The sequence below is a fragment of the Salvelinus fontinalis genome, chromosome 10 (assembly GCF_029448725.1).
Source record: "Salvelinus fontinalis isolate EN_2023a chromosome 10, ASM2944872v1, whole genome shotgun sequence".
NCBI classification, from domain to species: Eukaryota; Metazoa; Chordata; class Actinopteri; order Salmoniformes; family Salmonidae; genus Salvelinus; species Salvelinus fontinalis.
The window spans coordinates 15,581,756-15,604,688 of NC_074674.1; the positions used below are offsets into that span (position 1 = coordinate 15,581,756).

Sequence of the window (22,933 nt, forward strand, 5' to 3'; positions counted from 1 at the left end):
GTATTTATGGGGTTATTATCAAGTCACAGACAGACAGGCAGATAGGCCTAGAAGCCTGGCCGTCTAGGCTAGTGGCAGACAGACAAAAACTGTGTTCTAGGTACTACTTCCCCTGTAAACGGTGGTTTGATGACATTTGATGACATTGATGAGGACGACTGACAGATCACCAGGGAGCTGGTCTCTGTGGACAAGGCCCTTTATGAAGAAGGGTGATGATGAGGAGGAGGAGAAAGACTCCAGTTCAACACTCGTCCTGGAGCAGAAGGGTGATAAATACACACACCAGTGGCTAGAATTACAAATTGTTTGCTCCTGTTATTTTCAGAGCAATTTTCCTAAGAAAAAGATGTATGTTCTATTCCTTCTGGAAAATAACAGATGCAAACATCTAGGCCTAGTTACCCACATTTCATTAATCAGTAGTTATACAGTATATCATTTGATTGAACAATATCAACGCATTATACCATGAATACATTCTTATCTGATTTGGTTGATCTTGATCTCTGTTGTTCTCTGTCAGCCATGTCCACCACCTTCACATTTACATTTTTACATTTAAGTCATTTAGCAGACGCTCTTATCCAGAGCGACTTACAAATTGGAAAGTTCATACATATTCATCCTGGTCCCCCCGTGGGAATTGAACCCTGGTCCCCCCGTGGGAATTGAACCCACAACCCTGGCGTTGCAAGCGCCATGCTCTACCAACTGAGCCACACGGGACCACGTGAGGGTAAAGACTGGAGGCAAGAAGTATGCAGACACCGATGCCAACGCATTTGCCACCCTGTACGGCACGAAATAGACATTTTGATAATACACACGTTTGTGTCTGTGATCGTGTGCATTTGAATATACTACTAACTGTGCCATTTACTGCTGTGTGTTTTCACAGGCAGTTATGTGACACGAATACATAAGACAGAGAGGTTTCATCCGACACATTGGTGCGGCTGCCTTCCGGGTTAACCGAGCAGTGTGTCAAGAAGCAGTGCGGCTTGGCAGGGTCGTGTTTTTCGGCCTCTCCCGAGTTCGTACCGGAGTTGGAGCGATGGGACAAGACCGTAACTACCAATTAGATATCACGAAAATCGGGGAGAATTATAAAAATAGTGGGTAAAAAATAAATAAAAATAAAATTAAGATTGAAAGACAGACACACAGACACACACACAGTCCTTGTGATATGATGTGTTATGCCTGTGCAGCGGCCGCAGCAGGCTGGTTCCTTGACCAGGTAAAGGTTGACGCCCCGTCCCTGGGCCAGATGCTAAGGTTCCCCTAGGTCACTGGCTGGACAAGGGAGAGGAAGAACGACAACGGGGCCTTCGTCAGGGACTTGTTGCCTGCAGACCTCCAGACTGATTTCGACAAACCATGTAAGAACCAACCTGCATCATGCTACACTTAGATAACCCATATTATAGCCTACTATCCAGCATACCACTACCCTATACAGTTTTACTATCTTATATCATATCAGGTCATATCTGACATACCATAAGAGCCAGTCTAAAGCACACTGTACTTATTGTAGATAATCCACATCTTACAGGACCTTATCCTAGCAACTACCATGCCATATCATACCCGTGTTTCCCCTCTGTCGCAGTTGTGCCGTACGAGATCAAAACCAGTGACCTGTTTGCAGCGGGTACAGACGCAGACGTGTTCACCGTGCTGTACGGTCGAGACGGGGTGTGTAGCCAGCAGAGGTCTCTCTGTGTCAACAAGAGGGAGCGGACCATGTAGTTTGAGAGGGGAGCTGAGGACATGTTCATCGTTGAGGTGAGACCACACTGTAGTCACCTATTAAAACACCGTATAGAGCAGACTGTTGAGTAAGGAATATATGGTTCTTTAATGAAGAGGATGGTGATGATGACGAGGATGACAATGTGGGGGATGATGCTCTTGATCCTCATGATGATGATGATGATGTTTCTGTGACACCATGCAGTTGGAGGACATGGGCAACGTCATAGAGAAGATCTATAGTGGTCATGACAACTGAGGGAGAAACGGAGGCTGGTGTCATTTAAAAAAGCTAGCACTGTGAAATCGCTCACAATCAATGATTATTGTGAGCATTTTTAGGACCGTGGTTAGAGCAGACGACTGCTGAGGAAGAGAATGATACACAGTAGAAAGGCTACTTACTACGCTACAGATCTAGGATAAGCTTACCCTTCACAAATTTTAAACTTAACCATATGGGGGGAAATGCACAAAACTGATCTTAGTCCAGTGTCAAAGGTCAGAGCAATCCTACACCCGCCTTCAGTAAAAAGAGACGGATGACGTCATATTATAAATCAAAACAATACCATTTCTAGTCACAAGGTGGTGCTCTTCTCATGGAGAGACCTGGTGTGTTTTCAGTCACTCACGCATTGCTGCTCTGTGTCTCTCTAGGGGTTGGAGACTATCATCTTCTCTTGTGAGTGCTGGCTGGCCAAGTCAGAGGATGACGGAGAGACAGTGAGAGAATTAGTACCTTCTGACATCATAACGGAGAAACTACTACGAGACGGAACCCTGAAAGTCAACGAGATTGAGGTGGAAGATGCACGGGAGAGTGCATACACACAAACGCAAGAGAACACATACGCACATGCACACACACACACACACACACTGAGGAGGAAGGCTCGGTGGAAAGTACACACACATGCACACACATACACACCGGAGGCTGGCCATTCCAGCAGAATATGCCTTTTCGTTTGTCAGATTATTTGTCTGCCTGCCTTCTTTGTCTGACAGGTAAATGATGTGGCAGTTCTCTGCTCGAAATTGATGTCTTCCTCCGCTGCAGTCACACAGTGTTGGGAATGTGTACCCATTTGGACACTTGAGCCCATTATTATGCTTTCTGTCTGTGGGTTATCTCAGTCTGTGTTTTATGTTATCTGTCCACCTACAATGTGTCTGTGACGACGGGTGGCGTTTACAACGCGGGCATGGATGCCAACGTTTTCCTCGCCATCTACGGAGACCTGGGCGGCACGGGTGATCACAAACTCAGCAAGTTTGAGGCAAACAGGAACAGGTTTGAGAGGAGAGCGGTAAGAGACAGAACAACACACCATATCCATGACTTCCTGTCATTTCTGTATATTATTTGTGCTTGAGTAGGTTTATTGGCTTTTGCATCACAACATAAAAGGGAGTGATGTTGTTATACAATAATTGTACAGTGATATTAAGGCAATATAGAAGGAAAATACGAATTCATGTGTCTTTCTGGGTCATTTTAACCACTAGGCTACCTGGAGCAGCAGGTATTGGGCCAGTAACCGAAAGGTTGCTAGATTGAATCCCTGAGCTGACAAGGTAATCTGCCCCTGAACAAGGCAGTTAACCCACTGTTCCCCGGTAGGTCGTCATTGTAAATAAGAATTTGTTCTTAACTGACTTGCCTAGTTAATAAAGGTTAAATAAAACATTTAAAAAATGATACTGCTTGTGTTGAATGTGCCTCCTATTTCAGGTGGATATTCTCCAAAGAGGCGGTGGACCTGTACCAGGTGTTTAGAATTAAGATTCGCCATGACAACAGCATGGTGAGTGCTGATTGGTACCTGGACTACGTAGAGGTGGTTGATGAGGATCTGGAGGAGGTCTAAGTGTTCGATGTAGGAGCGCTAGTTGTCCAGGAAAAGAGAGGACAAATGCATCGAGCGAATGTTCTATGTCAAGGTACTGTGTTTGTGTGCCACAGTGTGTACACACCATTGTATTTGTGAACTATACTTCTGCTAGGGAAATCAGTTAAGAACAAACTCTTATTTACAATGACGGCCTACCAAAAGGCAAAAGGCCTCCTGCGGGGACAGGGGCCTGGGATTAAAAATAAAAAATAAATACAATATAAATATAGGACAAAACACACATCACAACAAGAGAGAGTGTGTGTGTGTGTGTGTGTGTGTGTGTGTGTGTGTGTGTGTGTGTGTGTGTGTGTGTGTGTGTGTGTGTGTGTGTGTGTGTGTGTGTGTGTGAGCACACAGAACCCTGACAAAGTGTGTGTGACCTGACCTGTGAATTCTCGCAGGGTTATGAGGAGGAGAGGGAGACTATCCAAGGCGGGAAGAAGAGCTCAGCCCTGATCATGAAGAGTGTAGACAGCAACGTGAGCAAGAAGAATGATACGAATGAGGACATCCAAAAGAAGAGCACCAATAAATGAACACAATACTGCCAATATAAACCCAAACACACAAGCACATAAAGAGTTGTGAAAAAATACTTCATTTTCACCAGTTGCATACATTGCAATAAGCTGATTGAACACTCCAGGAATAAGTATTTATTCACATTACACTTTGTAGAGGCAGGGTTTGGAGAAACAACTGTACACACAGATACACACAGTCAAAACACATGAGCTTGTGTCTTTGCGGTCATGCCATACCACTTCACCATCTCAACAGGGGCAGAGAAGGATGCCAGTACCAGCAGCAGGGTCTATGTGGTCACCATGGGACCAAACCACACCCAGACGGAGAGGCTGTGGCTGGACCTGCCTGGGGGGGAAGAGGTGCTTCGATTCTGGGTCTCTGAAGTCCTTCGAGACGCATGGCGTTGACGTGGGAGAGATCAGGAAGGTGGCTGTATGGGTCACAGGACATTAAGCATACAGAATATTCATTTCCCAAAGAAAAGTGGTGGTGAACAAAATATACTGTAGATAAAGAAAGAAAATGCCCGCACACAGTTTAATGCTGCTAACAATGAGTGCTTTATTCCTGTACCATGTTACACAAACAGTGTTTAGACACAGACGTCTTCATCGAGTGCAAGGGTCACAACACATACGCTGATGGATGTGGTTGCTCCATGCCCTCCCTATAGCTCAGACGGGGCCTCTCCTGAGAGCTGCTAGCTGGTTGATGAGCTAGCTGTTGCCATGCCAACCAAAGGGGTCAAATATGTTTTCCAGTGTAAGTGCTGGTTATGGAAACAGGATGAGCCTGAGCTCAATTTCGAGTCTTATAGGAAAGGGTCTGAATACTTATGTAAATAAGGTTTTTATTATTTTATACATTTGCAAAAATGTTAATCCATTTTAGAATAAGGCTGTAACGTAACAAAATGTGGAAAAAGGGAAAGGGTCTGAATAATTTCCGATATATATATTTCACCTTTATTTAACCAGGTAGGCCAGTTGAGAACAAGTTCTCATTTACAACTGTGACCTGGCCAAGACAAAGCAAAGCAGTGTGACACAAACAACACAGAGTTACACTTGGAATAAACAAACGTACAGTCAATAACACAATAGAAAAGTATATATATACAGTGTGTGTAAATTAAGTAAGATTAGGGAGGTAAGGCAATAAATAGGCCATAGTGGCAAAATAATTACAATTTAGCAATTAAACACTGGAGTGATAGATGTGCAGAAGATGAATGTGCAAGTAGAGATACTGGGTTGCAAAGGAGCAACAACAAAAAAATAACAATATGGGGATGAGGTAGTTGGGTGGGCTATTTACAGATGGGCTATGTACAGGTGCAATGATCTGTACGCTGCTCTGACAGCTGATGCTTAAAGTTAGTGAAGGAGATACGAGTCTCCAGCTTCAGTGATTTTTGCAATTTGTTCCAGTCATTGGCCCTGTTGTTCCCTCATATCCCAATAATGCTTTGTATTACGCCTGGGAAGAAAGCACTTCAATTTGCTCAACTTGCCATTGGCTCAACCATTGACTGAACTTACCCCATGGCCATTGGCACAACATACCCCAAAACACAAATGTTTACTATATTAGCTCACTCAGCTACAAGGATGCACTTTCATGCTAGGTTTAGGACTTCATATTGAAGCTTATGAAGACCCTGACTGATGTATAGAACAATCTTAAAAGTATCTTCTTTGGTTTAGATACAAGCATCATGATACTTCTAACACAATACATTAATTTGACTTGGTGAAAATCTGTTCTCTTCCTTCTTCCTTCACACTCCATAAAATTATGACCTCTTGCTAAATATTTGGTCACATGATTCATTTTTTGAATGGTTTCCTAGAATCAAGGATGGCTCAACTTACCCCTTTGGCTCAACTTACCCCACTCTCCCCTACAAAGAAATGTCTTAACATGTACTTTTTGTCACATTGATTAGTTTGGTTTATCTGTTTGGTTTAACTGGCAGCATATGAATTGTTTAATTTGATTGAGTGATTGATTCATTGACTGATTATTAGTCATTGTCTGTCTGTTATTATCAGATCATCTATGAGGTGACGGTGGTGACGGTGGTGACGGTAGATGCTCTGAATGCAAGAGCAGACACCTAGATCTAACTGTCTGTGTCACTACAGAGGGCATCTTGCTGCAGAACAATGAGGACAGGTACAGTGCCACACACACACCTGACCCTGACCAAACACACACCTGACCAATTTCTCACACCTGACCAAACGTTCACAGGCAACCAAACACACTGATTAAACGCTATCAAACACAGCTGACCCAAAAGTTCACCCATATCACCAAATGTTCACACTTCAACAAATACATACATTTAACACACCCAAATAAACACACCCCAATTAGCCAACATAAAGTGGTTTTGAAACGACCAAACTGCAATTCTATTCCACATTCATCCACATAAAAAAACGATATTTGAATAGTTGTACTTACTGTAGTTCACAGTGCATGTGATGTGGACTAGTGGTGTGTTTACAGTTTTTTAAAACTCTCCCATAAAGCATTGCGCTCACACTCTGGCTGTCGTTAGGATTGAGCGGGGTCAGGAGGACATGTTCACCCTGGAGGTTGATGACGTTGCTCCCCTGGGGAAGATGAAGGCTCGTATCGACGGCTCTGGTAGCCAACTGGTTGGCTGGACAAGGTCAGTTGGCCGGATAAGGTCAGCACTGACAACATGTCACAGTTTACCGGCTCAATACAACACCGTCTTTGTCTTTGACCTTTTTGAGCAGTAATTGCTCCATGTTTACAGTAAGAATATAATACAGTACCATACAGTCAGTGGAGGCTCCTCATAGGAGGAAGGGTAGGACCATCCTACTCAGTGAATTTCAGGGGGGAAAAAATAATTAAACATCGATAAGTTATCCGTTTTAGATAAAACTATACTACACTGAACAAAAATATAAGTGCAACATGGAACAATTCTCTAATATTTTTCTGAGTTAGTTCATATAAAAAAAATCTGTCCATTGAAATACATGTATTAGGCCCTAATCTATGAATTTCACGTGACTGAGAATACAGATATGCATCTGTTGATCACAGATACCTTAAAAAAAGGTAGGGGCGTGTATCGGAAAACCAGTCAGTATCTAGTGTGACCACCATTTGCCTCATGCAGCGCGACACGACACATCTCCTTCACATAGAGTTGATCAGGCTGTTGTTTGTGGCCTATGGAATGTTGTCCCACTTCAATGGCTGTGCGAAGTTGCTGGATATTGGCGGGAACTGGATAATGCTGTCATACACATCAATATAGAGCATCCCAAGCCTGCTCAATGGGTGACATGTCTAGTGAGTATGCAGACCATGGAAGAACTGAGACATTTTCAGCTTCCAGGAATTGTGTACAGATCCTTGCGACACGGAGGATTTTTGCGCCTGGTCAAAGACAGCTGTTGTGTTGTGCACTAAAGTCCACAAGCAAAGGGAAAAGGTGAGAGGAGGAGATGCGAGAAGGAATTATGCAACTAGCTAAAGTAGCGGACTAAACTCCACTCCATGGTGAAGGAAGTTTATGATTTCACCGAGAAAGAGAACGAGAGACCAGGCTTTGTGGAATCTAGCTCCGACTACATAAATACACACAAGTCAATATTTTTTAATTTTTTATTTGTTTGTCCTCTGTAGTTGTGTTCCTTTCTCTGTTTGCTGAAATCCACACCTTTTCAATAAGGGTTCATTTCTGATGGCAATTTAGTGCGTATGTGCATGTGTCAATTGAATAAATGCCCACGGCGAGGTGTGGTTTCATGTGACCACTCCCTCGAGTATGGTACAGCCGTGTACCATGCTGACCACACCGCTCGCGTTACGTGCCCGAGCATTGCAAAATACATTTACACATACATTATTCAATCATTGCATCCACACTGCTCACACGCCTGCATAGCCAGGCGCTAAAATAGAACTTGGTTCTATTTGTGACGCTCGATGCGCTGAAAGTCCTGCCTCCTCATTGGGTCCACACTCCAGTCCAGTTGGTGGTGGTAATGCACCTTAAAGTTGGTTGCCAACCGCCATATAAAGTCCAAAGAAGAAGACGACCGAAGGAAGAGAGATTACTAGACGGGAACTCGGTTTACCCTTATATCTGTGGATTAATTGTCAGAGTAGAGGACCTTGTGCATTTCAGGTAAAAATAGCAACCCAATGTTTATATCCTGAGACAAATTAGCTAGCAACAGCAAGCTAAATTGCCATGAATGTTTAATGCTTTTCGACCTATCCCCAAATGAATACAGTTGGTTCAGAGTTAGTTTTTGATATTTCAACCAGCTTGTCCTGATCACGTCTGGTGTGGATTGACAAAATCAACATGCGCATGCCCGGTGTAGTCAGCATGGCAGGGCACTCCCGTTAGACCCATGGAATTAGCCTAACTTCGGCGGCATCCACTTTTTGGTCGTTTCAGTAAACGTTTTCGGCAGCCTCACGCGTCGATACGAACATACATGGCTGTCACGACAACCAATTATTTGCATGCTCCTTATTCTGCCGCTCTTAGTTTGTTACCCGACCTGCTAACACTGACAGTGAAGATAGTAAAGCTGTCTCGTTAAACTTACGTCAGTTTGTTTACCCATAGCTTTTTTTGTCAGTTAGCTGACGTCGTCGAGAGAAGTTAATCCTGATCTAATTCGTTAGTCTTAGTAATGCCACATAGCTACTTCCAGTCTTTGCCTGCCCTTGAATGGTCTAGTTATTTATAAAAATGTATTCTTGTTGGCTTGGCTATATGTCCTGTCAATTTGCCTCCTACTGGCTCTCCAACACCACTTCCAGCAGCATCTGGTCTCCCATCCAGGGACCAACCCTGCTTAGCTACAGTGTCAAGCCAGTATAGCAGTGGGATGCAGGGTGGTATGCTATAAACTTCGAATTTGGCAGATAACTTTATTAACCTGGCATATTTTCTGTCCTGAGATACTAATAAATAACGAGATAGAAATCAAAGAAATACTTATTTTTTCACAATAATTTTATAGCCTACAAACGTCATTGGCGATTCAATTGACACGCTAAATTGCCATTTGAGAAACAGGAATTAGCAAAAAGTCAGTGGTTGTATTTGATCAACGTTTATTGAAAAAGTATACATTTCAGTAAACAAAGAAAGGCACACAACTACAGAGGACAAACATAGGTACGAGGTAGTCATTTCATTATATTTTTTGGGAAGTATTGACCTTGGGCGAATCGATGTAGTCGGAGCTCGATTGCACAAACCCTGGCCTCTGCTCCACTCTGTTGGTGAAGTTCATCATGAACTTCCTTCACAATGGAGTTGACTGTAGTCCGCTATGTGCATAGTGAGAATGTTGTATGTGACAGCTATGAAATTGAACTGTGTGTAGGTGATCAGGGGTGTATTCATTCCGCCGATTCTGTTGCAAAACATTTCACAAACGGAACTAACCGGGGAAGGACCTGGATTTGTCCAATAGAAACTCTGGTTTTCCTTGCAAAACAGAACATTTTGGAACTGTTTGGACTAATGATTACACCCCAGATCAGCTACGAGCAGGGGTATTCAACTCTTATCATACGAGGTCCAGAGCCTTCTGGTTTTCTGTTCTGCATGATAATTAATTGCACACTGGTGTCCCGGGTCTAAATCAGGCCCTGATTAGAAGGGAGCAATACAAAAATGGAACTGGTTTCGAGGTCCAGAGTGGAGTTTTAAGGTACTCGGGCTGTGCCGACATGGCCATACTCATAATCGTATTCGTAAATTGACAGTTGATAATCGGATCAGATGATACTTGTGGTCGGAAAAAAATGGAAGTGTTTTAATATGCCTAAATATATGTTGGCAAAATCCCTCCCTACACATTCTCACTTCAAAACAACTGCAGATTAGGAGCAGCGTGCGGAGGGGGTGTGTGTGTTTGTGTGTGTCTCTCCTCAACTTGCAGCCGGTAGCCAAGTTTACTGTCACTCAGTCAGAGTGCACATCACATACAGGCAAGAGTGTGCAAAACGCTATTGAACGTGTCACTCACTCTCTGTCACCTTGATTACTCCAATTTGTCTCTCAACCTGTGCACCTACATTTTAATTTCATTTGTAGGCTAGGTTGTAGCAGCCTCACGATGGATATAGGGCAAATCCAAGTATCATGTAGTAGCCTACATCTAGTGATGTTACACATGAGCAAAAGTATGTGGACACCTGCTCGTCGAACGTCTCATTCCAAAATAATTAGCATTAATATGGAGTTGATCCTCCCTTTGCTGCTATAACAGCCTCCACTCTTCTGGGAAGGCGTTCCACTAGACGTTGGAACTAGAGGTCGACCGATTATGATTTTTTAAAGCTGGTACCGATTATTGGAGGACCAAAAAAAGCTGATACCGATTAATCGGACGATTTTTATTTAAGAAAATATATAAATAAAAAAGTATATATCTTTGTAACAATGACAACTACAACAATACTGAATTAACACTTTTATTTTAACTTAACATAATACATAAATAAAAATCTATTTAGTCTCAAATAAATAATGAAACATGTTCAATTTGGTTTAAATAATGCAAAAACCCAGTGTTGGCAAAAGTAAAAGTGCAATATGTGCCATGTAAAAAAGCTAACGTTTAAGTTCCTTGCTCAGAACATATGAAAGCTGGTGGTTCCTTTTAACATGAGTCTTCAATATTCCCAGTTAAGAAGTTTTAGGTTGTAGTTATTATAGGACTATTTCTCTATACCATTTGTATTTCATATACCTTTGACTATTGGATGTTCTTATAGGCACTATAGTATTGCCAGCCTAATCTCAGGAGTTGATAGGCTTGAAGTCATGAACAGCGCTGTGCTTCAAGCATTGTGAAGAGCTGCTGGCAAACGCATGATAGTGCTGTTTGAATGAATGCTTACGAGCCTGCTGCTGTCTACCACCGCTCAGTCAGACTGCTCTATCGAATATCAAATCATAGACTTAATTAGAATATAACAAACACACAGAAATATGAGCCTTAGGTCATTAATATGGTCAAATCCGGAAACTATAAATTTGAAAACAAAACTTTTATTCTATCAGTGAAATACGGAAGCGTTACGTATTTTATCGAATGGGTGGCATCCCTAAGTCTAAATATTGCTGTTACATTGCACAACCTTCACTGTTATGTCATAATTATGTAAAATTCTGGCAAATTCATTATGGTCTTTGTTAGGAAGAAATGGTCTTCACACAGTTTGCAACGAGCCAGGCGGCCCAAACTGCTGTCTATACCCTGACTCTGCTTGCACAGAACGCAAGAGACGCAAGACAATTTCCCTAGTTAATATTGTCTGCTAACATGAATTTCTTTTAACTAAATATGCAGGTTTAAAAACATATACTTGTGTGTTGATTTTAAAGAAAGGCATTGATGTTTATGGTTAGGTACATTGGTTCAACGACAGTGCTTTTTTTGCGAATGCTCTTGTTAAATCATCACCCGTTTGGCGAAGTAGGCTGTGATTCGATGATAAATTAAAAGGCACCACATTGATTATTTGCAACGCAGGACACGCTAGATAAACTAGTAATATCATCAACCATGCGTAGTTAACTAGTGATCATGTTAAGATTGATTGAATGTTTTTATAAGATAAGTTTGATGCTAGCTAGCAACTTACCTTGGGTACTTGCTACACTCAAGTAACAGGTGGTCAGCCTGCCACGCAGTCTCCTCGTGGAGTTCAATGTAATCAGCCATAATCGGCGTCCAAAAATGCCGATTACCGATTGTTTTGAAAACTTGAAACCGGCCCTAATTAAATCGGCCATGCCGATTAATCGGTTGACCTCTAGTTGGAACATTGCTGCGGGGACTTGCTTCCATTCAGCCACGAGCATTAGTGAGGTCGGGTACTGATGTTGGGCGATTAGGCCTGGCTCGCAGTCGGCTTTCCTATTCATCCCAAAGGTGTTCAATGGGGTTGAGGACACTGCTTTGTGCAGGCCAGTCAAGTTCTTCCACACCGATCTCAACAAACAATTTCTGTATGGACCTCGTTTTGTACCCAGGGGTATTGTCATGCTGAAACAGAAAATGACCTTCCCCAAACTGTTGCCACAAAGTTGGAAGCACAAAATCGTCTAGAATGTAATTGTATGCTGTAGCGTTAAGATTTCCCTTCACTGGAACTAACGGGCCTAGGCCAAACCATGAAAAACAGCCCCAGACTATTGTTCCTCCACCAAACTTTACAGTTGGCACTATGCAATAGGACAGGTAGCAATCACCTGGCATCCGCTAAACTCAGATTTGTCCGTCAGATGGTGAAGCGTTATTTCACACTCCGGAGAACGCGTTTCCAGCTGTAGCAGGGCAGAAATTTGACAAACTGACTTGTTTGAAAGGTGGCATCCTATGACGGTGCCACGTTGAACGTCACTGAGCTCTTCAGTACGGGCCATTCTATTGCCAATGTTTTTCGATTTTATACACCTGTCAGCAACGCATGTGGCTGAAATAGCTGACTCCACTAATTTAGCCATGTAGTACACATTGACCTGCGTGAATGGAATATGAATGATAGTAACAGGTGTAATTAATACAATAATAACAGGTGTTATTAACTAAGTGGCCAACACACGTGAGAGAGAAAGGGAGAGACATGGGTGAGGCATTGATGTCTGTAAGGGCTCGATTCAATCCGTATCGCTGAAGTTCAGCACTATAGCGCGATTTACATTTTATAAGTAATTTCTGATTGAGCCTACATATGCAGCATTTGGGCGAATCGTGAATGCGGTCCCCACTAACGCAGGAACATTGCCTTTACATATGTATTTTTGTATTGAGCTGTAGCACAGGTCTACAGTGCTACGGATTTCATCGAGCCCTAAGTCTTAGGTCACAGGGTTGCTCAATCCCCAACATCCCTCTGACTTTCTCTCTTACACACTTGCTCTCTCGCTCTCTCTCACACACACACACACACACACACACACACACACACACACACACACACACACACACACACACACACACACACACACACACACACACACACACACACACACACACACACACAGATCTCTCCCTGCAGGCGATAGGTCACTGCATAATTCAGCCATACACACCAGACAGACAGACACGCTCACACAGCTCTGCACGGTAGGGGTAAGAGTTCGTCTGGGGTGAGCTTCATTGAATGGCACGTGAGTGTACTGACCCATTTCAGTCAGTGTGGGGTTGGAGCAGGCAGGCTGCAGCTACTGGGCTGAATCTGTTCTCCCCAGACACAGACACAGGCTCGGTACTGAGCAATAGCAGAAGCACAATGCTTTATCCCAAAGGGGGACACTAAACATGTACTGTTTTATGTGGTGTCAAGGGGCTTGTGAATAACACAAGACCGCAAAAAGACATTGGACAAAGTTGAATTGTATTGCATAACCCTGTCATGAAATATATGACACACTCACCTTCCTTTATATTTTATGATGTGACGTCACAGGGGCATTGCTAATTGTCTCAATGTATTACCATACCAATTATTTGTGATATGTATTGGTTGTTGACAGAAGTAGTGCATGCACTAAGAATTGCAATACAACAATTCTGAACCACCCCCCCTCACACACCTCCAGGAAACGTATCAGATTTTCTCCTACATTTTGCGGTTTCTCAGTGAGACAAAATTGTGTTCCAGTTCTATTTGATGGTCAATATTGAACTGGCGGTGGCTTCCCCCTGTCAGAACAATATGAACGCGGGCCCCAAATTCACTTCGATGCCAAGACCTTACCTTACCACAGGCGTTTCCTATGCAGTAACAACACCCTCCATGTCTTTCCATATCACCCAGCCTGCCTGTAGACTAGCGAAACACGAGCAGTCGAGGCTCATACCCAGCCGTGTCGGTCTGTGGCTGGGCCATGTCCTTGTACTGACCCAGTAGCTGTACAGCATCCCAAACAGATGTGCGCTAACGTTATGGATTACACACACCGTGCCTGTTTATTCAAATGGCCACTGCAGTGAACTGGGCACACAGCCAGCATGCTAATCTCACTCAAGTGAATATGTTGATGGTATTTGATGCAGGTTGGGCTACCGGAGCCTTGGGTTTTTACAGTAGGGTACTTTCTCCAGTTACACCCTGTCCATGACAAGTGGTCAAACACACTGGGGGGAAGAGGGATATACTCATAATGCACAGTATTTACATATACTGTCAGGTCCATCATTATTGGCAGCCATGATAAATATGAGCAAAAAGACTATAAAATGTATAATACAAAATACTGAGCTATATTGTATGCTCCAAAAATGTGGGAAATTATTAGTTATTTTATACTAATACAATTGCCCAGAGACAAATATTTTGTTTAACAAGCAATGAAGAAAAATCTCAAAGAATTGGGGTCAACGGTTGACAACTCCATTGTGTCCTCCTCCCAGAGCGCTAAGAACCTTGGCGTGATCCTGGACAACACCCTGTCGTTCTCAACTAACATCAAGGCGGTGGCCCGTTCCTGTAGGTTCATGCTCTACAACATCCGCAGAGTACGACCCTGCCTCACACAGGAAGCGGCGCAGGTCCTAATCCAGGCACTTGTCATCTCCCGTCTGGATTACTGCAACTCGCTGTTGGCTGGGCTCCCTGCCTGTGCCATTAAACCCCTACAACTCATCCAGAACGCCGCAGCCCGTCTGGTGTTCAACCTTCCCAAGTTCTCTCACGTCACCCTGCTCCTCCGCTCTCTCCACTGGCTTCCAGTTGAAGCTCGCATCCGCTACAAGACCATGGTGCTTGCCTACGGAGCTGTGAGGGGAACGGCACCTCAGTACCTTCAGGCTCTGATCAGGCCCTACACCCAAACAAGGGCACTGCGTTCATCCACCTCTGGCCTGCTCGCCTCCCTACCACTGAGGAAGTACAGTTCCCGCTCAGCCCAGTCAAAACTGTTCGCTGCTCTGGCACCCCAATGGTGGAACAAACTCCCTCACGACGCCAAGACAGCGGAGTCAATCCCCACCTTCCGGAGACACCTGAAACCCCACCTCTTTAAGGAATACCTAGGATAGGATAAAGCAATCCTTCTGACACCCCCCCCCCCCCCTTAAAAGATTTAGATGCACTATTGTAAAGTGGCTGTTCCACTGGATGTCATAAGGTGAATGCACCAATTTGTAAGTCGCTCTGGATAAGAGCGTCTGCTAAATGACTTAAATGTAAATGTAAATGTAAATGTAAATGTCAAAATTATTGGCACCCCTGTTTTCAATATTCTAGCACTCTCCCCCTGCGAGGATAACGAGACTGAGCCTTTTTTCTAAAATGTTTTTTCTAAAACACTTTGGGAGAGATCTTAGACCATTATTCCATACAGAATCTTTCCAGTTCCTTGATATCCTCTGTCTGCTCTTATGGACCGCCCTATTACATTCAAACCATTTTGTGGTTAATTAACTATTTCTTTGTGGATTTTTATTCGTGCTTGCTGTTATTGTCTTGCTGGAAGATCCATTTGCTGCCAGATACTTGGCAGCAAGTGGATCTTCCAGGAAGACAATAACCCCGAGCATGAATCAAAATCCATAGAAATAAATGGTTCATTTACCACCAAATCTACATTTTTCAATGGCCATCTCAGTCTCCCGACTTGACCCATTGAAAACCTGTGGTTTGAATTGAAGAGGGCAGTCCAGAAGCGCAGATGAAGGATCTGGAAAGATTCTGTATGGAGGAATGGTCTAAGATCTCTCCCAAAGTGTTTTCCAATCACATCAACAACAAAAAAATGAAAGGCTCAGTGGCGTTAACCTCGCAAAGGGAGGGTGCTAGAGTATTGAAAACAGGGGTGCCAACAATTTTAACCCCTATCTTTATGAGATCTTTTTTTTTTAAATTGCTTGTTAAACCAAATCTATTCTCTGAGCAATTGTATTAGTATAAAATAATAAAATGTTTTAAAAAATTGCATACAATATAGCTCAGTATTTTGTATTTATTTTATGCAGTCCTTTTTGCTCATATTTATCAAGGGTGCCAATAATTATGGACCTGACTGTATTTATATATTTGCATATGTATATTTTTTGCATTTTACCACTATGGATTATGGTTGATGTTTGTCTGGTGTTGTCCTACAGATAATGGTCTTGTCCTTCAGATTAGTACTGTACACAGGTATTGCCTTCTCCTGACAACCGAGATGATTGATGCTTTATCCTGATAGAATTACACCAGTTGTAAAGGCACGCACTCCCATTCACTTCAATGTGCAAATCCACTTAAAAATGCACTCTAAATCTGTGAAAAGGTTGTTACATTGACAGGTTCAGCCACCTTACCTCACACCTAGTCAAATAAGGGTTAATAACTTTGACTAATTAATCATTTATGAATTAGAATTTCCCACAGATTATCATGCATAACCTGACCACAGAGAATGTGTCGGAGTTCACCTGTGAGGAATGGCTGTCTAAGACCAAAGGGCCCAAGAGGACCATGACATGCGAGCTGGCTGCCGTGGTGGACGAGGAGGAGATGGTGGAGAGCACCACCTACATTATCCAGGTAATCAAGACCAGCGACATCGGAGGTGGGCTCAGTCAGTCTGTGCACAGGCAAACAACACATTCTACAGTCCTCATTAAAGGCCATCGTGTTCATGTGACTGACCAGGGCCTGTATTCATAAAGCGTCTTAGAGTAAAACATACTGATCTAGGATCATTTTTGCCTTTTAGATTATAATAAATGGGCAGGGGGGGACCTGATCCTAGAAAAGCAATCCTACTCCGAGCCACTTCATGAATACAGGCCCAGGTATCAATCTCAAGACAACATTATTCCACAGACCTAAAGCCTAGTCATTACCGTAGTTCCCCGAACCACATTTACATCAATTTTCTGTAATCACAGTGTCCCTCACTCTCTATCTTGCACTGCAAATCGACACCATTTATTATACACTGCCCCAGATCCAGCTTAAGTCCTGTTCCTAACTAGCTGAGATGTTTGTTACAGTATATCCTCCTGATTCACTTTATCTCTGTGGCACAGCGGAGCCTCTTTTCTGCTTGGAGGGACGTGACGCTGCAGCAGAGGTGGAATGCGACATTCCATTTAGACTCATATAGGCTAATGAATGAGATACTCCTCTGAAAGCTGTTGCCGGGCTTTGCTCCTTTGCCGTACAGTTTTCCACCGCAGAGGAGAGGCAGGCTGCTGATTGACACGATAGAGGAGCTAGGTGTCTGAGCTCACTTCAAAAAGCTCCTCGTTCTGCCCTTGGCTGCCAGTGTTACTGAAGACATGGCCCTCATCTTCCCGCCGAGCCCGTGTGTGTGTGGGGGGGGATAATGAGCAGAGCTTTCACACACACCGCATCAGAGAAGCACAAACTGCGATCTCAACATTACACACACACACACACACACACACGCACACGCACACGCACACACAAGCACATAAGTTAAAGACATGTGAGGCACACACACACACAAACATGCAAGCACATGTGTCACATGTGACTCAGAGGAAACAGGGATTTAACTTGATAAGGTAGTTGGTTAATTGTTAATAGTGGACTATTTGAAAGGCAGTCTATGGAAGTAAATATTTTAGTGATTTTATACATTTTCAAGGATGTCTGACAGATGGTGATGTCTTCAAAGGCAGAATGTTAGTGGCTAATGGGGAAGGTTTACAGAGACCTTTGGGGTGAAATTAGGTTTATATAATCTGTGTTATCGTCTGGCGACGGGGAATGGTTATTGGTGAATAGATTTTTATGAAGGCTGTAATTTCAGCTGATTTAAAAAGCAGCCATTTAGGTTTGTAAAAGTGTAACAAAGGGGATTCAGTTTGCATGGCCTTAAGCTCAGAGGGTTAACACAGTCTTGTGGTGCCCATGAGACCCGGGTTCGGAGCCCAGTCAGCCACAAAATCACTGCAGCTTTTCATAGAAGTTGGTGACTCTCCTCCCTCTCTCTCCACAGGTGCAGGCACTGACGCCAACGTGTGGATCATTGTGTTTAGGGAGAGCCGTGACACTGGGAACCTGGCTCTGAAATCCCAAAATTTTGATCACAAGCGTGATCCGTTTCCCTGATGTGCTCCGCATCGGGGAGCTCTCCAAGGTCCGGGTGTGGCACGACAACTCAGGTCAGCCAATCAGTCATCAGGAATATGATGCCATGACCGGGAGGGGAGCCAATTGCAATCACAGTGAACAAGTCAAAATAAGAAACCTGCATACCTATTGGTTCTATCAAATCAATTGTTATTTGTCACATGCCTTGTAAACAACAAGTGTAGACGAACAGTGAAATGCTTATTTACGGGCCCTTCTCAACAAAGCAGAAAGATAAAGAGGGAAATAATCAAAAAAGAATCACACAAGGAATAAACACACAACGAATAACAAAACCTTGGCTATATACACAGGGCACCAGTACCGAGTCGATGTGCAGGGGTACAAGGTCATTGAGGTAGATATGTACATATACAGTAGGTAGGGATACTGTGACTAGGTAACAGGATAGATAAAACAGTAGCAGCAGCATATGTGATGAGTCAAAAGAGTTAGTACAAAAAGGGTAAATGCAGATAGTTAAATAGTTAACCAATAGTTACCCGGACTAACTATTTAGAAGTCTTATGGCTTGGGGGTAGAAGCTGTTCACGGTCCTCTTGGTTCCAGACTTGGTGGATCGGTACCACTTGCCGTGCGGTAGCGGAGAGAACAGTCTGTGACTTGGGCGGCTGAAGTCTTTGACAATGTTTAGGGACTTCCTCTAAAACTGCCTGGTATAGAGGTGCTGGATGGCAGGGAGCTGTACGCCCCGTACCTAAATCTGCATTGTGTATTTATGCACCGACTGTGAACTAGGTCGTTTTTATGATATTTTGTTTATCACGCCTGTCTATTTCACACCCTGTCAGTTGTTTCATACTCTACTGATATGTCATGAGCAGGGCCTGCTCCAGGGTAGCATATAGAATACATTAATGTAAAAGATGAGGACCTGGACAAGACGTTCCGTTTCCATTGCGACCGCTCTTTGGCCAAGAATGAGGACGACGGTCAGACGAGGACGACGGTCAGACGAGGGCGACGGTCAGACGAGGGCGACGGTCAGACGAGGGCGACGGTCAGACGAGGGCGACGGTCAGACGAGGACGACGGTCAGACGAGGACGACGGTCAGACGAGGACGACGGTCAGACGAGGACGACGGTCAGACGAAGACGCCGGTCAGACGAGGACGACGGTCAGACGAGGACGACGGTCAGACGAGGACGACGGTCAGACGAGGACGACGGTCAGACGAGGACAACGGTCAGACGAGGACGACGGTCAGACGAGGACGACGGTCAGATCACGAGGGAGTTGGCCTGCGCCAACAACGGCATCCTCGAACCTCCACGAGAAGACCTGTAAGATCAGTTGCACACAAGCCTGAGTTCTCTTTAGTAGGGCCGAGCATTTCTCCTGGTAAGGCTATGCAGTCAGGAAGAATTCCTGGCTCTTGTCTGTACAGTGTTCCAATCAGATCATAATGAAATGACTGTAGTGTACTGTAATCTACTTGGAATCCTATCCTATTGCAATCCAGTCCTCACATAACCCCAGTTGCACATTTTTGTCCTAGCCTTCTAAGCCCTTGATTAGTTGAATCAGGTCTGCAACAAAAATGTCCAACATTGGGGTTATGCAAGGGCTGGACACCGACTGTACTAATGACCTACGTTTGCCTAATGGACTGTTCAAGAGAATTCGGTCCCCCCAGGGCCAAGCTAACGCATTGTGTCTGTACTTTTGTTTGAAACAATATGAAATGATTACCACCACGGTGGACACAGACGACGCAGAGACCATCTGGATCGCACTGGAGGGGAAGAAGGGGCAGTCAAAATAAATTGTGACGGAGAACTCCAAGAAAAAGAGGTTGTTGCGGTACGTTGCCCTTGGGCTTGTGTAAAGAATAAGCAGAAATGATTGGGTTGGAGGGTTTTTCTCTGTTATGCCAGCCAGGCTTAGAATGATCTCACTTGGCACTAAGAGCTCTTTTACAGACTGATGAATCAGGCCTCTACAACAGTGTACTCTGCTCTTATGGAATTCAATCACTAGTAGTAATAAACTCGTTAGACATCGCCAGGCATGAAAAGAGCTCATAAAATCTAATCCACACCTATGTGTTTCAGATCAAATTTTTGCAAAACCTATTTAATGAAGCTTGTAATATTCTTTACTGCTTTTCGCGCAATGGGTCTTATTTTCATTCAGAGGAAGTTCTCCAAGCAGCTGGGAGACATTGCTGGCATCTGCCTGGGCCACACTGCCAAGGATGGGAAGGAGGTGAAAGGAGGCATTCTGGCATGTGGAGGAGGTCGTCGTCATAGAGAAAGAGCTAAACAACAGGTGAATGACCCCTAGCCTGACCCCATGTACTGTATATCAACCATCTGGTGCTTATTCGGTAGGGTACAAAACCCTGCAGCTAGAAACATATTGTGTGGAAACTCACAAGTTCTCCATCTTGTGGAAGAGAGAATCACTCCTTTTCGTATCTCTCCTGTCCCGGGATCCTATTAATCTGCAACGCCCTGATCCCACTCTCCCTGAAGAGGGACGAGTTTGTGACCAAGACCATCGAGAGCTTCGCAAGCAAGGCCCGGAGACTGGTAACCATCAAGTACGATATCATCACGAGCAACGAGAAGGGGGTGGGCACCGATGCCAACGTCTTCATTAGCATCTACGGCTCCAACTGCTGCGGCGGAAGTTCCGCGACCTGTTTGAGCGTGGCAAGACGGACCGCTTCGTGCTGGAGTTGCTGGACTCAGTCCCAGCTGGACAGTGTGGAGGTCACCAACACGGCCAACGACATCACCATCTTCCTGTGTGGGAAGTGGCTGGACACCAAGAAAGTGGACTGCCAGATCTTCAGGGTCCTCTACCCAAAGTACTAAAGACCTCATATTGAGAGTTCTCCACTATATCAAGCACTTACTATAAGCCTCGGGGCTTAATTGCACAGCCGAGCAGGAAAGGCCTCACAGTATGTTGGACCATTTCCAAGCATCTTCGTGATGGAGAGATGCAAACTAAGTGGAGTTTGGATGTGAGCAGCCATTTCATTTTCCCATGGACGTTTTTTATTGCTTCAACACAGTCATGCTCTCACGAACAGAAAATGTTTATTTATTACTATATTTTTTGAATATGTCATAGTGTCTCTGTATGTGTATGTATATATATATATATATATTGGACTTGTTGGACTCAATATATACTACGTGAGGAAATGGCCTGGACTTGATGGCTAAAACACAATAGTGTCAAAAGGTCAGGTAACATGATCGTGCCACAATTTTTAAGAACCTATTAGGGATGACATGTTGCAAATGAGTTTTTATAAGTGTATACAGTTTTGTACTGCTTGTTCAAAACACTTGTTTCTGAAAACATATTTTTTAGATGCTTTGTCAGATGTGTTCAGCTGCAGGTGAGATTGATTACTTTGAAGGGAGCTTCGGGAAAACAAATCAAAACATGATTGAGACCTGATCTCCATCCTGATGATGTTGACATTCTCAATGAAAGTATTTTTTGAAAAACATTTAGAGGCATGGCTAGCTGGTCTTCTAGAGACACAAGTTAGCCTCCACTCACACACACCCATAATACACCTTCCATTTTATCCAATTTATTACAAAAAGAGCACATACAAAAAGGATAATATACAAGCCTTGAAATAAAATTGAAATTGAAAAAAAAAAAGGAACAGTTTGGGTTTAGCGATGCAACTTTTTAAATCATTATTAGTAGTAATAAATAAAGTACAAAATTCCACCAAATGTGAATCTAACATTTTACACAATACGCTCATCCAGTTCTTCATCAACACACTCATCATTAATGAGCTATTGCTTTAATATTAATGATAAATAGTTCTACTCTCCGATAAAATATCCTATATTGAAAAACATTGCGCAGTCACAGCTAAAACAGCAGATATCTCATACAAAGGTGGTGGTTGCCCTTTCACTGGCAGTTTTTGGGATATTTTCTCTTTTCTTCAGTTGTTTGTTTGTCAGATGCAAGCAGCAGCAAAATGAATTATTTGTATTATTCTTAGTGTAATCTGCAAATATTTTCACCATATACTTATATACCATCGAGAATATATATACATATATATCCAAACCTGAGAAAAACATGCATTTTTAGTTAGTTTGTGCTTTAAGAGATCCTCTGTTCTTGTTTTCCCTAGAGAGAGGATTTTGAAGGGAAACATTGGATGGGTTCTGAGTGACGGGAGGGATGGACGGTCATGAAAAAATAAAAGGGAAAGGAAAGATGGGAATAATTAGTGTAGCGTCGATGAACACAGTGAAGCGTGCCTCTTTCTACAAAGGTTTTGGTCAAATATTCCATACATTTTTTATAAAACAAAGTTATTTTAAAGGATGGATCTGATTAGGTACGATTTAGAGTTTAACTAAAAAAAAAAAAAGGAGAAAAACTGGTTTATGTTCAAATACTCCTAAATAGCTGCTTTCATTTCTCTCATAAGGTAACCACAGATCTATTTGGTTAGTGAAAGCATTAATATGCCAACCACGCCACCGGATGATCCCACACTTCACTTATGGGGGCTGACATATTTATTTCACCTTGCAGGTTGGTCAGTGGTGACCTTAAAGGGAGAAAGGAGGGAATAAGGGAGGA

At 43.4% G+C, this 22,933-nt stretch overlaps 1 protein-coding gene, 1 long non-coding RNA gene and 1 pseudogene across 2 annotated transcripts; all 3 read left to right on the forward strand.

Moving 5' to 3' along the window:
• Nucleotides 1–740: 740 nt before the first annotated feature.
• On the forward strand, nucleotides 741–21,815 carry LOC129863192 (lipoxygenase homology domain-containing protein 1-like; annotated as a pseudogene).
• On the forward strand, nucleotides 1,981–7,909 carry LOC129863691 (uncharacterized). The gene is made up of 6 exons (XR_008761006.1): nucleotides 1,981–3,074; nucleotides 3,274–3,384; nucleotides 3,500–3,708; nucleotides 4,064–4,141; nucleotides 4,443–6,368; nucleotides 6,760–7,909. It is a non-coding gene; the product is annotated as an uncharacterized LOC129863691 (long non-coding RNA).
• LOC129863690 (polyribonucleotide nucleotidyltransferase-like) lies at nucleotides 16,318–20,047 on the forward strand. Its single transcript, XM_055935855.1, has 2 exons — nucleotides 16,318–16,766; nucleotides 18,193–20,047. The coding sequence occupies exon 2, from the start codon at nucleotides 19,214–19,216 to the stop codon at nucleotides 19,634–19,636; it is 423 nt and encodes a 140-aa protein (XP_055791830.1). The 5' UTR covers nucleotides 16,318–16,766; nucleotides 18,193–19,213; the 3' UTR covers nucleotides 19,637–20,047.
• Nucleotides 21,816–22,933: the final 1,118 nt, after the last annotated feature.